The 13,537-nt window shown below is 38.5% G+C and overlaps 1 protein-coding gene across 1 annotated transcript in view; it reads left to right on the top strand.

Moving 5' to 3' along the window:
* MLLT10 (myeloid/lymphoid or mixed-lineage leukemia (trithorax homolog, Drosophila); translocated to, 10) overlaps positions 1 to 13,537 on the top strand; it is a 134,681-nt gene that overhangs the window by 114,735 nt on the left and 6,409 nt on the right. The window contains exons 10-16 of the mRNA XM_011991333.1: positions 1,887 to 2,004; positions 3,488 to 3,560; positions 6,505 to 6,659; positions 8,775 to 8,963; positions 9,383 to 9,471; positions 9,597 to 9,958; positions 10,981 to 11,077. Of these exons, the coding sequence (XP_011846723.1) occupies positions 1,887 to 2,004; positions 3,488 to 3,560; positions 6,505 to 6,659; positions 8,775 to 8,963; positions 9,383 to 9,471; positions 9,597 to 9,958; positions 10,981 to 11,077 (1,083 nt within the window). The remainder of the gene's footprint in view (positions 1 to 1,886; positions 2,005 to 3,487; positions 3,561 to 6,504; positions 6,660 to 8,774; positions 8,964 to 9,382; positions 9,472 to 9,596; positions 9,959 to 10,980; positions 11,078 to 13,537) is intronic.

The following is a 13,537-nucleotide window of genomic DNA, read 5'->3' as shown; positions in this document are numbered from 1 at the left end:
TCAAGCGATTCTCCTGCCTCAGCCTCCCGAGTAGCTGAGATTACAGGTGCCTGCCACCATGCCCGGCTAATTTCTGTATTTTTAGTAGAGATGGGGTTTCACCATCTTGGCCAGGTTGGTCTTGAACTGCTGACCTCGTAATCCACTCACCTCGGCCTCCCAATGCCTGCTGGGATTACAGGCATCAGCCACCATGCCCGGCTCACAAATTCAATTTTATTATGATGAAGTACAAGGTTCTTTCCAGAATTTTTAAATTTAATTGTATTGTAGATGTTATTTTAAGTTTGTGAATAAGAAGTTAGTAGTTGTAATCTTTATTGTGACTGAGATTTCTGTGTAACATTTGTCAGAATAAGATTGGACCTGTATTTTCAGGAAGAAGCCTGATGGTCTTTGTGACCTGTTTCTTTTTTTTTTTTAGAAATTAATAAAATTTATTTTTAAAACAGTTTTAGGTTCACCACAAAATTGAACACAAAATGCAGAGTTCCCATATAACCTCTGTCCTCACTCACACACAACCTTCTCTCCCTATAAACATCCGAAGCACCACAGTGGTACACTTATTCCAATCAATTAACCTACATGGATACATTATTATCATCCAAATTGCCTAGTTTACATTGAGGTTCACTCTTGGTGTTGGATATTCTATGGATTTTGACCAATGTATAACAACATGTATCCACCATTGTAGTGTCATCCAGAAGATTTCCACTGCCCTAAAAATCCTCTGTGCTCTGCCTATTCCTTCCTCCCTAACCCGCCAAGCCCTGGCAACTACTCATCAAAAGGCAGAGAATTCTTAAAAGTCATTTATTTGAGCCATTACATTGGCTCTAAGATAGAACATATGTATATGTATGTATATGTAATGTATGTGTGTATATGTATGTATATGTAATGTATGTATGTATATGTATGTATATGTAATGGAGCCTTTTGAACTTCTAGTTAAGGCTATGAACTCATTTCCCAGGAAAAAATGTACCCATACTTCAAATTTTATGTACAATTGTGGAGAGGAGCTCATGGGCCTTCTGGGGCTTCCACGGATCTCAAGTCTAGAGCCACTGCTTTTGATGCCTCGACAGGTTCCCTGTAATCTCCCATTTGAGGAGAGTACTGTCTGGTACTCATTACTTGCAGCTCAGGACTGCTGATAGAAAGCTGAACTTTTGGACAGAGAACAAAAGCAAGCTGCGTCTGATCCCAGAGCCAGGAAATCTGGGCTCATTGAGGGCACTTATAGATTTACACAGAGGGTCAGACATGCTGCATGGTCCACAAGGTCCTTTAAATAAATACATTGTAACATCATGCCCAGGTTTACAAAATCAATACAAAGTTAAACTATGTAAAAATGCTGGGTTTCGGGCCTGGCACGGTGACTCACACCTGTAATCCCAGCACTTCGGGAGGCCGAGGCGGGCGGATCACGAGGTCAGGAGATCAAGACCATCCTGGCTAACACAGTGAAACCCCATCTCTACTAAAAATACAAAAAAATTAGCTCGGCATGGTGGCAGGTGCCTCCTGTAATCCCAGCCACTGGGAAGGCTGAGGCAGGAGAATTGCTTGAACCCTAGAGGTGGAGGTTACAGTGAGGCGAGAACACGCCATTGCACTCCAGCCTGGGTAGGAGTGAAACTCTTGTCTCAAAAAAAGAAAAAAAAAAAATTTTTTTTGTAGTTATGTAACTTTTTAAAAAATTGACATGTTGAAATGGTAAAACAAGTAAGAATGAAATTTGCTTTTCAGAAGGTCACACATTTTGCTTATATTCTTAAGTTGGAGAATATAATTACTAGATCTATTAGAAGGGAAAACTTTAATATATTTTCAAATATAATTCATTTATCATTGTAATTTTTTCCATTTAGGCAAATACCCTATCTGGATCTTCGCTTAGTCAGGCACCGTCTCTTATGTATGGCAATAGATTAAATCCAAATTCATCAATGGCAGCTCTTATAGCTCAGTCTGAAAACAATCAAACAGGTAAGTTTTCAAGAATTATTAAACTCTAAAACTCTACTCTCACCTACTTTAAGTTTTTTCCCCTTTTGGTTCATTTTATTTGAAAACATGTAGGGATGTGGTTTAATAGAGGATTGTACTTAAAAAAAAAAGATTCACAGTTGGAAAATGTTAAATATTTCAGGTGATGGATATGTTAACTAGCTTGATTTTATTATTCCACATTACATTCATATATCATAACATCAGTTTGTACTCCAAATTTATATAATTACAAATTGTCAATTTACAATAAAAAAAGAATCACAGTTGGAAGTCAATAGTATGCTGTGCTGCAAAATAGCGATGTGCTTTTTTTTTTTTTACTGTCTGAAATGGAAATGTTTCAGCAGAGCCATCAGCAGGCAGGAATGCAGCAGTGTCTCCTGTGACTTTTGTGATTGATGTGTTCAGTTCTCAGTTCTATGCAATGAAAGTAACATAACACTGGGCTTGTCTGTGAATAGCCTAAACCTTTATTTGCATAATTCATGAAATTGTATTACACAAACTTGGTTAAAAAAATCCTGTTAGAGAATTTCTGCAGTGTTTAGTAATCCTGTGAATGTTCACCAGTTGACGTTTTGTCGCATTTGTCTCTTGTACTGTCTTAATGAGCCACTGGATTTGCTTTGTTTCATTCCATCCTTAAGGATTGGTTGACATGTCCAAGTAGTCATGCCTGTTTGGGGGAAGGGAATGGATTTAGCAGTTCACCAAGAATGGATCAGTCTGTCTTTACTCATTAAGGGTCAGAGGTTACCTGACTCAGAATAAGAGGACAACCTTGAAAGAGGCCAGATAAGGTGATTTTTATAAGGAAGTAACTGCAGGGGAAATACAAGTTACTTTCCAAGCAGAGATATTTGATATTACCTAAGGAATATTTTGAAAAGTTAATTTTTTTTCTTTAAAATTCAGGATTCTGTATTCCTGCTTGTTTTTGTCAATTTGGAAATTTAGTGTTGTATGTGATTTTATTCTTGGTGTAAGGCTCTAACACCATAATTTTAGTCTTGGTGTGCAGCTCTATGTAAATGTGTTTTATGGCTTGTCTTGGGATGCAAAGTGTTAAAAAATACAAAGCATACGGAGTTGCTGTGATAAGCATACAGATTAGCTGTCCACAGCTGTGATTCATTACTTTAACCGTAGAAATTAAAAGTGGCTGAGGGGAGGGTACAGCAAATGCAAACCACGCTTCTGTGCTGTAAAATTGAAAAGAATGAAAGAACAGAACATAATCCATGGCCTTCTACACCCACAAAAACGTGTAGGGACAACGCCTTACATGCCACAGTTCAGCAATTCTAAACTAGCAACATGCTAGATCTTCTCCTTTCATGGGAACTGCAAAGATAGTGGTAAAGGTTTAATGTATGTTTTAGGAAAAATCAGGGCAAGAGTTTAAAACCTCTTATCTAGTGAGAGTCACTTTATCAGCTCTGAAATATTTACACTACAGATCAAGATCTTGGAGACAATAGCCGCAACCTAGTTGGCAGAGGAAGCTCACCCCGAGGAAGTCTCTCGCCACGGTAAGCACTATTTACACTGCAAAGTATAGGCAAAGGAAACTGAGATTTGGAAACTTTCTTATCTCATATCAGTAGAGTGTACATTTGTGAGGTTATAAAAGCATTCTACAGATAAGAAGCATGTCTAGACAAGAAAAATGATTCCAAATTAATTTAAATACTAATTTAAACACCATTAGATTTCTAAGTAAAACAAATCCCTTTCCTTTGGTTTCCAGTCAGTTCGAACTCTTATTTATTACTTGTATATTGATTTGAATAATTCTTTTTGATCATAAAATAGTTTCAAGATCTCTTAAAGTTGTAGACCCAAGACTTTCAACTTTGGGTTCGTTTTAGCTCTGTTATAGGTATAGCACTTAATCCCTTAGTCTCCAGTTCCTAATTCAGTAAAGTCCTGTGGTAGATCACTAAATTCCTACTAGGTCTTAAATTGTTTGAATCAGTTATAGCAAATGTATTACAAGTTTTTTGAAATTATTTTATGACAGTATTCAGGTACCATTTATTAAAATATAATTAATATATTTGGGGTTACCGAACTGCATATTCCTTCTGTTCTAAATGGGGAGAATGTTGTATGAGATACTGTGTCTGTTTGTAGGGGAGAATGGAACTTTGGTGATGGCTATCTATTAATTTTATTTCCCTTCTGTGCCTTCTCTTTGTTTTCTCCGTGTTCTCTAATTTAGGAACCCTCCCTCAAACATGGTGTTAGACTGGGTGAGAATGGAGAGTAAGAGAAAAACCCATTCTAGGGTCTTTCTTCTAAGTAAGGGAGAAATGTGATTAAAAATGAAAACTTTGGTCAGGCATGGTGGCTCATGTCTATAATCCCAGCACTTTGGGAGGCCAAGTTGGGAGGATTGCTTGAGGCCAGGAGTTCAAGACCAGCCTGGGCAACATGGCAAGACTCCATGTCTACAAATTTTTTTTTTTCCAAAATGAACTTTTTCATGTGATGACAGATAATGAATAACAGTATTGCTAATATATTTGGGGAATGTCTGTTAAGGAACATCTTATCATAGAGATTAGTTCAGTAACCATTAACTTTATTTTCTAATGGTACATCTCTAGTGGTGCCTTTTTTCCTATATAATTCCTGGGTGAACTAAAAGTAGTGTTATTTTCCCTGATTGAACTCTGCAGAAAATCAAATATTCATTCTTTGGAAACCAGGAATCTGAAGAACACAGTGATAAACTAGTCTGTGATTTTATGTTGTGATTACTTCTATGTTGCTTTTCTTTTCAAAGAAGAAAGTTAATGGATGTTTGCTCAGTGTTTAGTGGAAGAGCACTTCTCCGTCCCCCTTTTAAACTTGAAATACTACAAGCTACCGAGAAATTATTAAAAATCTCTTAGTGCTGTTTTGCTTAGTATAGTGTTTCCTTTTCATTAGTGAAATGGGACTTAACAAATGGTACTAAATTATTTTTAGCATATTATTTCCAACTTTATATTACTCTTTAGAAATCAGCCTGAAATGTAACAGCCTAAATTATTCTGGTATAATGTACTATTTGCAGAGGGATGGCCAATTGTATGTAGCCCATAATGTTTACATATGGAATAAAAACCCCATTTGTTTAACATCTTACGAAAATTTTGTAGAGCAGCATATTAAGGCAGTGTCAAGAATTCTAGTGGGTTGTTAGAAGACCTGAGTTGTGTAGCCCAGCTCTTGTCACCTCACCAGCAGTGTGTCTTTGGACAAGTCACTAAAACTCCATCCTGTTTCCTCATTTGAAAATGGACCAGGCTTCAACTTCTCACTAGGTTGTTGTGGAGATCATATGAGATATATACAAACACATTGGAAATTCTAAAGCTCTTTAAATGTATTATGTTAGCATGGTAGCTGGAGATCAGAAATGGCCACACTTACTAATTTAAAACAAAAAGTGGAGAGAACATTACATGTTCATCTTAATACAAGTACTATTTGTTTTAGAAGGGTTGTTTATCATTTCAAGTATAGATCTAAGACATTTTAGAAATATTCATGTAAAAGGATCGAATAAAAATTGCTTTGGGGGCTGGGCATGGTGGCTCATTCCTATAATCCCAGCAGTTCGGGAGGCCTAGGCGGGAGGAACACTTCAGCCCAGGAGTTGGAGACTAAGCTGGGCAACGTGGTGAAATTCCGTCTCCCCTGCCCAACCTCCCCGCTACCCCCTCCCCCCCCCCAAAAAAAAAAGCTGGGCGTGGTAGCGTGTGATTTTGTGGTCCCAGCTGCTTAGGAGGCTGAGGTGGGAGGATCGCTTGAACCCGGGACCGAGGAGGTCAAGGCTATAGTGAGCCATCACTGCATCACAGCACTCTAGCATGGCTGACAAAGTGAGACTCTATTTCCAGAAATGAAAGAAAAAAAAAATGCTTTGGTCTTATTTCTTAATTGTGAAAATACTTGAAAATGAGTAATTTTTAATTTATAACAAAAGGCTGCTTCAAGATTGTTAAACATTTCTTTTTAGTGATATTTGAGATTTTAGATGGTTGTAAATTCAAATATCTTTCACAATATTATAATTGTTTAGGGTTATTGTGATAGCAAATAAAGCAGAGTGGTGGAACTCTTTTCTCTTCTGGAAAATTATTTTTAAGTCTAATTTTGTCTTTCACCCTTTTGTCTTATGCCATACCAAGTTATTTTACAGCCTATTTCAGAGATTGTTGGTGGTGTGTTTATATTTTCTAGTGGTTTTTAATTATCTATGATGGCTAGCTATTCCCTTGATTCTATAATATTGAGAGGAAGAATGATAATTACTCAATTTTAGGGTAGATTATGGTTTTCTAAATCCAGGAACCTGATACTTCTGGCATAGGCAGCTTGATGTTATAACTCATACAGGAGAAAAGAGATCAGCTTAGGTAAGAAACTGCACTCTCTTAAAAGCATTCCCCTTCTTTTTAACTTGAGAATTGTTTTCAACAGATCCCCTGTAAGCAGCTTACAGATTCGCTATGATCAACCAGGCAACAGCAGTTTGGAAAATCTGCCTCCAGTAGCAGCCAGCATAGAACAGCTTTTGGAGAGGCAGTGGAGTGAAGGACAGCAGTTTTTATTAGAACAGGGTACTCCTAGTGACAGTAAGTATTCATTTTCTTACGTGTAAGTCAAGACGGATGGGCAGATGGACAAACAGGCAGATGGATGCAGAAGTCACTTTTCATCCAGAGTAGTAATGGGATTATGATATACATTTCATATAATACAGTGAGAGAAAGTATAAGGTAGTGGTTTAATAGAAGAGATTCTATAGTGTTACTGCTTATACTTGAATCCTGTCTTTACCTGTTATTAATAGTATAATCTTGGGCATGTTTTTTAAAGTTCTTTAGTCTCCTATTTTTACAATTGGGAATAATAATGCACCCATATCAGAGGGTTATTGTGAGGATTAAATGACATGAAAAATATTAGGACCACTGCCTGGCTCATATATAGCATTGTCTCGGTGCTTGCCATGATTATACATAGTGGTACTTTGTGTCTCCACTGTACTTTGTTCTTACCAGTTTACTAAAATATATGAGCACTGTCTTCTCTTAGCCCAATTGTTTGAAGAAAACTTGCTCACCTCTGGAAGACTTACTTTAAAAAATACATATAGTCGGCTGGGCGCGGTGGCTCACGTCTGTGATCCTAGCACTTTGGGAGGCCGAGATGGGCGGATCACGTCAGGAGATCGAGACCATCTTGGCTAACACGGTGAAACCCCGTCTCTACTAAAAATACAAAAAAAAAATTAGCCAGGCATGGTGGCGGGCGCCTGTAGTCCCAGCTACACGGGAGGCTGAGGCAGGAGAATGGCGTGAACCCAGGGGATGCCGAGATCGCACCACTGCATTCTAGCCTGGGCGACAGAGCGAGACTCCGTCTCTAGAAAAAAACAAACAAAAAAAACATATAGTCAAGTATGGCCGGCTAGCTTCTTCATAATTTGGAGGAAGGCTAATAATTACTGAATTAAATCTATAATTAATATATATTATGCTTATCATCTGTTGGATTATAGAGCATGTACTATATATTTCAGTATCTTCACCATTTTAAGTATTAGGGCCATGGGTGTAAAATGCAGTGTTAAAATAGGTGGTGGTTAGCTGGAGATGTGGCCTTGTCTTAATTTTAGGGAAAAATAGGTGATTTTCGTCATTTTGGAGTATAAACTTTTGCTGCTTCATTTTATTGAAACATTTTGCTTATTGTTGGCTAAGTGCCATAAATTGGTATTTTGTGAATGGTAACCTGACAAAAAATGGTAATTGTGAGGAAATTTCATGCCGGGCTAATCCTTTAAACACGATAGCTGGAGGATAGGTTTAGCTTAGTCTTATTGCATCTCATTTGGGCCCACTAAGATCTCTTTGTGGGATCTTGGAGGGAAGGAATAAAAGCTAAATCCTTGGGAAATGGCCAGATGTGTCTGTACCAGAGGAGTTGTATCTTCTGAAGGCCCTGAGGTCATGTTAAACAAATACAACTTTTTAGTATGTGATGGACACTTCAAAAATCTTAACAGTAACACTCTGTGTTGTTAGTTGGGAGGTCCAAGTTGTGGAAGGAATTGAAGTACCTGAGGTGATGGGGGCCAGACCGAAAGCCAGCCTGTTCACAGGGGATGCGCCTTTCTCCAGGACTGGAGACGTGGCTGGGCGCACACATAGCGCTCCCTGCTGGGTGACCTGCAGAGCAACATGCTGAGCAGCTGGGATTAGGGGCTTCCTGCCAGGAAGTCTGATGGCAGCACTTCATTTAAACGGAACAACAAACAAAAACATGTGCTTGTTATTTTGGTAAAGGGTATTGGTGCGATCCTTAACCATTCTATATATGACTTCAATGAAAAATAGTGACAGGCTCTTGAATTTTTAATAGGCTTTTATTTTGACGAAAATAAAATGTCATCACTTTTCACTGAGAATGGAAAATTACCTGATGCTGGTGTGTGTGTTTTGGTATGTGGCAACAAAGTTTCCAGAAGGTACATCCAGGAACACTTTGCCTTTGTGCTTATAAAAATACATAGATAGGAAATTTAATCCCACATACAAATTTAGGAACAAAACTTAATCATTTAGAAACACTTTACAGAATTTCTACTGTTCTATTGTAACTTACTTCTAAGGTTACTGGCACTGTGTAAAATACTTAGTCTCATGTGTGTACTTGTTATTAAAAACTATCCAAATGTGTGCTAGTTTTAGGAATGCTGAAGTCATTACACCAACTTCAAGTTGAAAACCGAAGATTAGAGGAACAAATTAAAAACTTGACTGCCAAAAAGGAACGGCTTCAGTTATTGAATGCACAGCTTTCAGTGCCTTTTCCAACAATTACAGCAAATCCTAGTCCTTCTCATCAAATACACACATTTTCAGCACAGACTGGTAAGTGTGAAAATATTTATTTTGTATCTAAAGAAAATAGGCTTTCAATGTTATTTGTATTATAAGTGAGTAATAATTGGTCACCAGTTATATGAAGATATAGAAAAGCAATGATAGGTCGTTTTTCAAGGGCATAAAGAATCCTGTTAAGTGATCAACTTGAATTTACTCTAACTTCCTTAGTCCATAATATAATGGTAACATTTACTTAAATGTCTAATGATCTCATTATTGATTTAAAGTGATGGTATTCAATATAGATTTTTTTTTCCTGTTTAAGTCAGTTAGGAATAGCAAGACTTGATATTTAAGTGGTTTTGATATGGTCTTCAGCATAAGCTTTTAAATAAGCCTTTAATCTTACACATAATGTAATTTAATAGGGTAAATAGGTTTCTTTTTGTCTTTTATTATTCCAGCTCCTACTACTGATTCCTTGAACAGCAGTAAGAGCCCTCATATAGGAAACAGCTTTTTACCTGATAATTCTCTTCCTGTATTAAATCAGGTAATTTTTGTGTGGTTATTTTCATCTGTGTGATTTACTTGTAAATAATAGTATATTGTGTCAAATGGTTTTAAATTAAACAGTTTTGCTGTGTTCTTTAAATTTAGTTTCTCTTCTTACGCTAGGACTTAACCTCCAGTGGACAAAGCACCAGCAGCTCATCAGCTCTTTCTACCCCACCTCCTGCTGGGCAGAGTCCGGCTCAACAAGGCTCAGGAGTGAGTGGAGTTCAGCAGGTCAATGGTGTGACAGTGGGGGCACTAGCTAGTGGAATGCAGCCTGTAACTTCCACCATTCCTGCCGTGTCTGCAGTGGGTGGAATAATTGGAGCTTTGCCAGGTAACCAACTGGCAATTAATGGCATTGTAGGAGCTTTAAATGGGGTTATGCAGACTCCTGTCACAATGTCCCAGAACCCTACCCCTCTCACTCACACAACTGTACCACCTAATGCAACACATCCAATGCCAGCTACACTGACTAACAGGTAAGAAACTTATGTTTTGGGTTTTTTAGTGTAACTAACGGAGTACCAGTGTTGTCTATGCCTTAGATTGGGGCTTTCAATGTGCTCCTTTGTAGATATACCTTAAGAAGTCTGCCAAAAATTTTAAGTATATTATACACAGAGTACATTTATTTTTGAAACTTAGATTTAAATGAATTCACTTATAGTGACAGCATTAAATGTTTTGTGCTGAAAATTAGTCGTAATCTGTGATGTCTATTTTTAAATACTAGTTTTTCTTATTTGTATATTGAATTCCTGTATCAAATTCTGAAGAAAGGTAATATAGTGGAGATAACATGAATATTAGTTTCTTAAAATGTATGTAATATTTTTAATATTCTAATCAAAGATTTTGGTATAGGATAAAGGTCATTTATTTATCTGAATTCCCAGGAAGTGAGACTCATTGGTTTCACTGTACTGGAACTGCATTTGAATGCTTGTTCAAAACTAGGGGACTAAAGCTATGTTGTTATTAAACATACTATGTTGTTATTAAACATACTTTTGGGGGAATAAATACTTCTAAATAGATTTGCAGTGGGTACTAGAAAGCTGTTTCCTCTAGCTCTCTTCATTGGTGTTTAGTTTTACCATTGGGACCATTAGAAAAGGATAAGTCAAATCAGTAGTATGTTTGGATTCTTTGTTTCAAATATGTGTTTACTTAGTGTGAGTTAAATTATCTTTGAATAATTAAAGATAAATTATTACATATGCCTGTTAGAAACACATGTAAATTTCTATTCCATAAAATAAGGTAGGGCCTATTTGTTTTATAATAAAAACATTTCTTGACAATGTGAATTCTTGTTTAGCTGTACACATATATATATACACACACACATAATTTGTACATAATTGTTTTCAAAGTGTTTGGATTAAAAATTGTACCTAAGTTATTAAACATCAAATTGAAAAGTTGTCTTTCATGTTTAAACTTCTAAAAATGCGTTAGAGGTGTGTAGTAAAAAGTAAGAATTGTAATCATTTTTCAGTGCCTCAGGACTAGGATTACTTTCTGACCAGCAAAGACAATTACTTATTCATCAACAGCAGTTTCAGCAGTTGTTAAATTCTCAACAGCTCACACCAGTAAGTTCTTTCTTTTGATAATATTTTATTAGGAGCATGTGTTCGAAGCTGTAATATTCAGTGTGGGTATAGATTTCTCCTTGTTAAATAACATTATTGAATGCATAATCCAAAAAGTTTTTCTTGCCATGTGGTATACAGGCTGTGATACCTGCAGTGATGTCACATTCACTCCTGAACTTAAAAGTGACAGGGCACGTGGCATGGTGCTTCCATAGGCTCTGGTAACACAGTGCCGAATGAGATGTGGTGTGTTTTTTCCCGGAGCTTCATTTTGATACAAGAGATGGATGGACACGATGAACGCTTTTTGGTTCTGATAAATGCTGAGGAGAACAAGGAAGTGGAATAAGGGGGGAAGAGCATAGGGAACCGAGGACCATTTTATATAGGATGGCCCTGCCTCTGCAAGGGGTGACTTTTGAGCACAGACTGACCTGAGAGCTCAGGGAGTATGCCATAGAGAGAAAGCATCTTGGAGGTAAAGGGGCAACTGCTGTCAAAGGCCTGGGCATGCTTGTGTGTGGAAGAGGAGGCAGCAGCAGTGTGGTCAGGGTGGGAGAGGTCAGAGCCAAGCAGGGAGTCTCAGATGATTGCAGACAACCTTTCTTGGCTGTGGCAAGAAATTTGGACTTTATCTTGAATACGATGAAAAGCCACTGGCGATTTTTAAAAAAATCTATTACGGAGAATTTCAAGTGTACCAAAAGTAGAGCGGAGAGCACCCCGAAGACCTGTGTAGTCCTCCTTCTCTCACCCGGCACTGACAATCTCAGTTTTGTTTATCTTATTTCATTCTCCATTTTTTTCAGGATTGAGAATTGGAGGGTTTTGAACAGAATAGTGAAATAATGATTTACATTTTGAAGGATTAGTTTTGCTGCTATATGAAGAATAGTCTGTGTGTATTATAGGGTGTGGGGGAGTGAAGACAGGCAAAAGTGGAAACAGGGAGGGAGTGACCCAGGCAGGAGACGTAGGTGTTAAAATAGTATGGGCTATGTATTGAAAACTGCCTGGAATTGTGGTATATATAGTTATATTTTTGAGATGGAGTTTTCCTCTGTCGCCCAGGCTGGAATGCCATGGCACAATCTGGGCTCCCTGCAACCTCCATCTCCTGGGCTCAACTGATTCTCCTGCCTCAGCCTCCTGAGTAGCTGAGACTACAGGCATGTCCCACCATGCCTGGCTATTTTTTTTTTTTTTTTTTTTTTTGTAGACAGGGTTTCACCATGTTGCCCAGGCTGGTCTTGAACTCATGACCTGAAGTGATCTGCCCTTAGCCTTCCAGAGTGCTGGAATTACAGGTGTGAGTCACTGTGCCTAGCCCAGATGTTTTGAAGATAGAACCAACAAGACTTGTTTGCTGGACATACAAGAGAAAGAAGAATTCTGAATGGTTGGATAGTGACTTTTACTGAGATGTGGAAGAGCAGAATCCAGCCAGTTTTGGAGAGAAAAATAGGTGTCATGGACACACTAAGCTTGAAATCCCTTTAGATGTGCAAGTCAAGTGGAGATAAGACAGTTGCATAGTAGGTGTCTGGAGTCCCAGGCAAAGATGCAGTTAGAGATAGAAATCTGGGGTTAGTGCTGCACAGGTGATGAGAGCCATGAGATTTGATGCAGACTCCTAGAGCATGAAGACTGAGTCCTGGACACCCTAGAAAAGAATAAGCCAGTAAAGAAAAGCTATTGAGAAACAGTGGCCAGTGAGCCTAGACAAGGACACTGTGGCATCTTAGGGGCCAGGTGAAGGAAATGTTTCCAGAAAGGGAGGAGTCAACTGTGTAAAATGCTTCTGTGGTAGGGTAAGAAAGAATTGACCAACCGGGCGTGGTGGTGCATACCTGTGATACCAGTTAACTGGGGGGCTGAGGTGGGAGGATCACTGGAGCCCAGGAGGTTGAGGCTGCAGTGAGCTGTAATCATGCCACTGCACCTCAGCCTGGGTGGCAGGAACTGTTTCTTAAAGGTTGTCTAGAGACTTTTTACAGTTTGGGTGTGATAAAAGTAAAAACCTCGTAAATGGTTCAAAAGAAAATGGGAAGGAGAAGAAGTAAAGATAGCATATGGGCACCTTAAGACATGTCACTTTGGAAAGCAGAGGAAGGGGAAGAAGGAGGCGGATGTGGTAGTACCACGGGGCAGTTTTGACTCATTTTGAATGTGACAGCATGTGTGTATGCTGATGGGACATTTCTGGCATAGGAGAGAAGAAAGGTGCTAGCAGAGGAGGAGATGAGAACAGTATTTCACTGCACCAGCAGGGCAGGCAGAACAACTGGAGGTGGGTTTTATGTGGAGGGTTGAAGCAATCCCACTTTCAATGCTTCTGATTTTCTTAATTAGAAGTAAAGGGAGGGGCCGGGCGCGGTGGCTCAAGCCTGTAATCCCAGCACTTTGGGAGGCTGAGGTGGGCGGATCACGAGGTCAGGAGATCGAGACCATCCTGGC

Source organism: Mandrillus leucophaeus, unplaced genomic scaffold (assembly GCF_000951045.1).
Source record: "Mandrillus leucophaeus isolate KB7577 unplaced genomic scaffold, Mleu.le_1.0 Scaffold394, whole genome shotgun sequence".
NCBI lineage: Eukaryota > Metazoa > Chordata > Mammalia > Primates > Cercopithecidae > Mandrillus > Mandrillus leucophaeus.
Note: the sequence above shows the minus strand (reverse complement) of the source record. Positions and strands in the feature narration are given on the sequence as shown.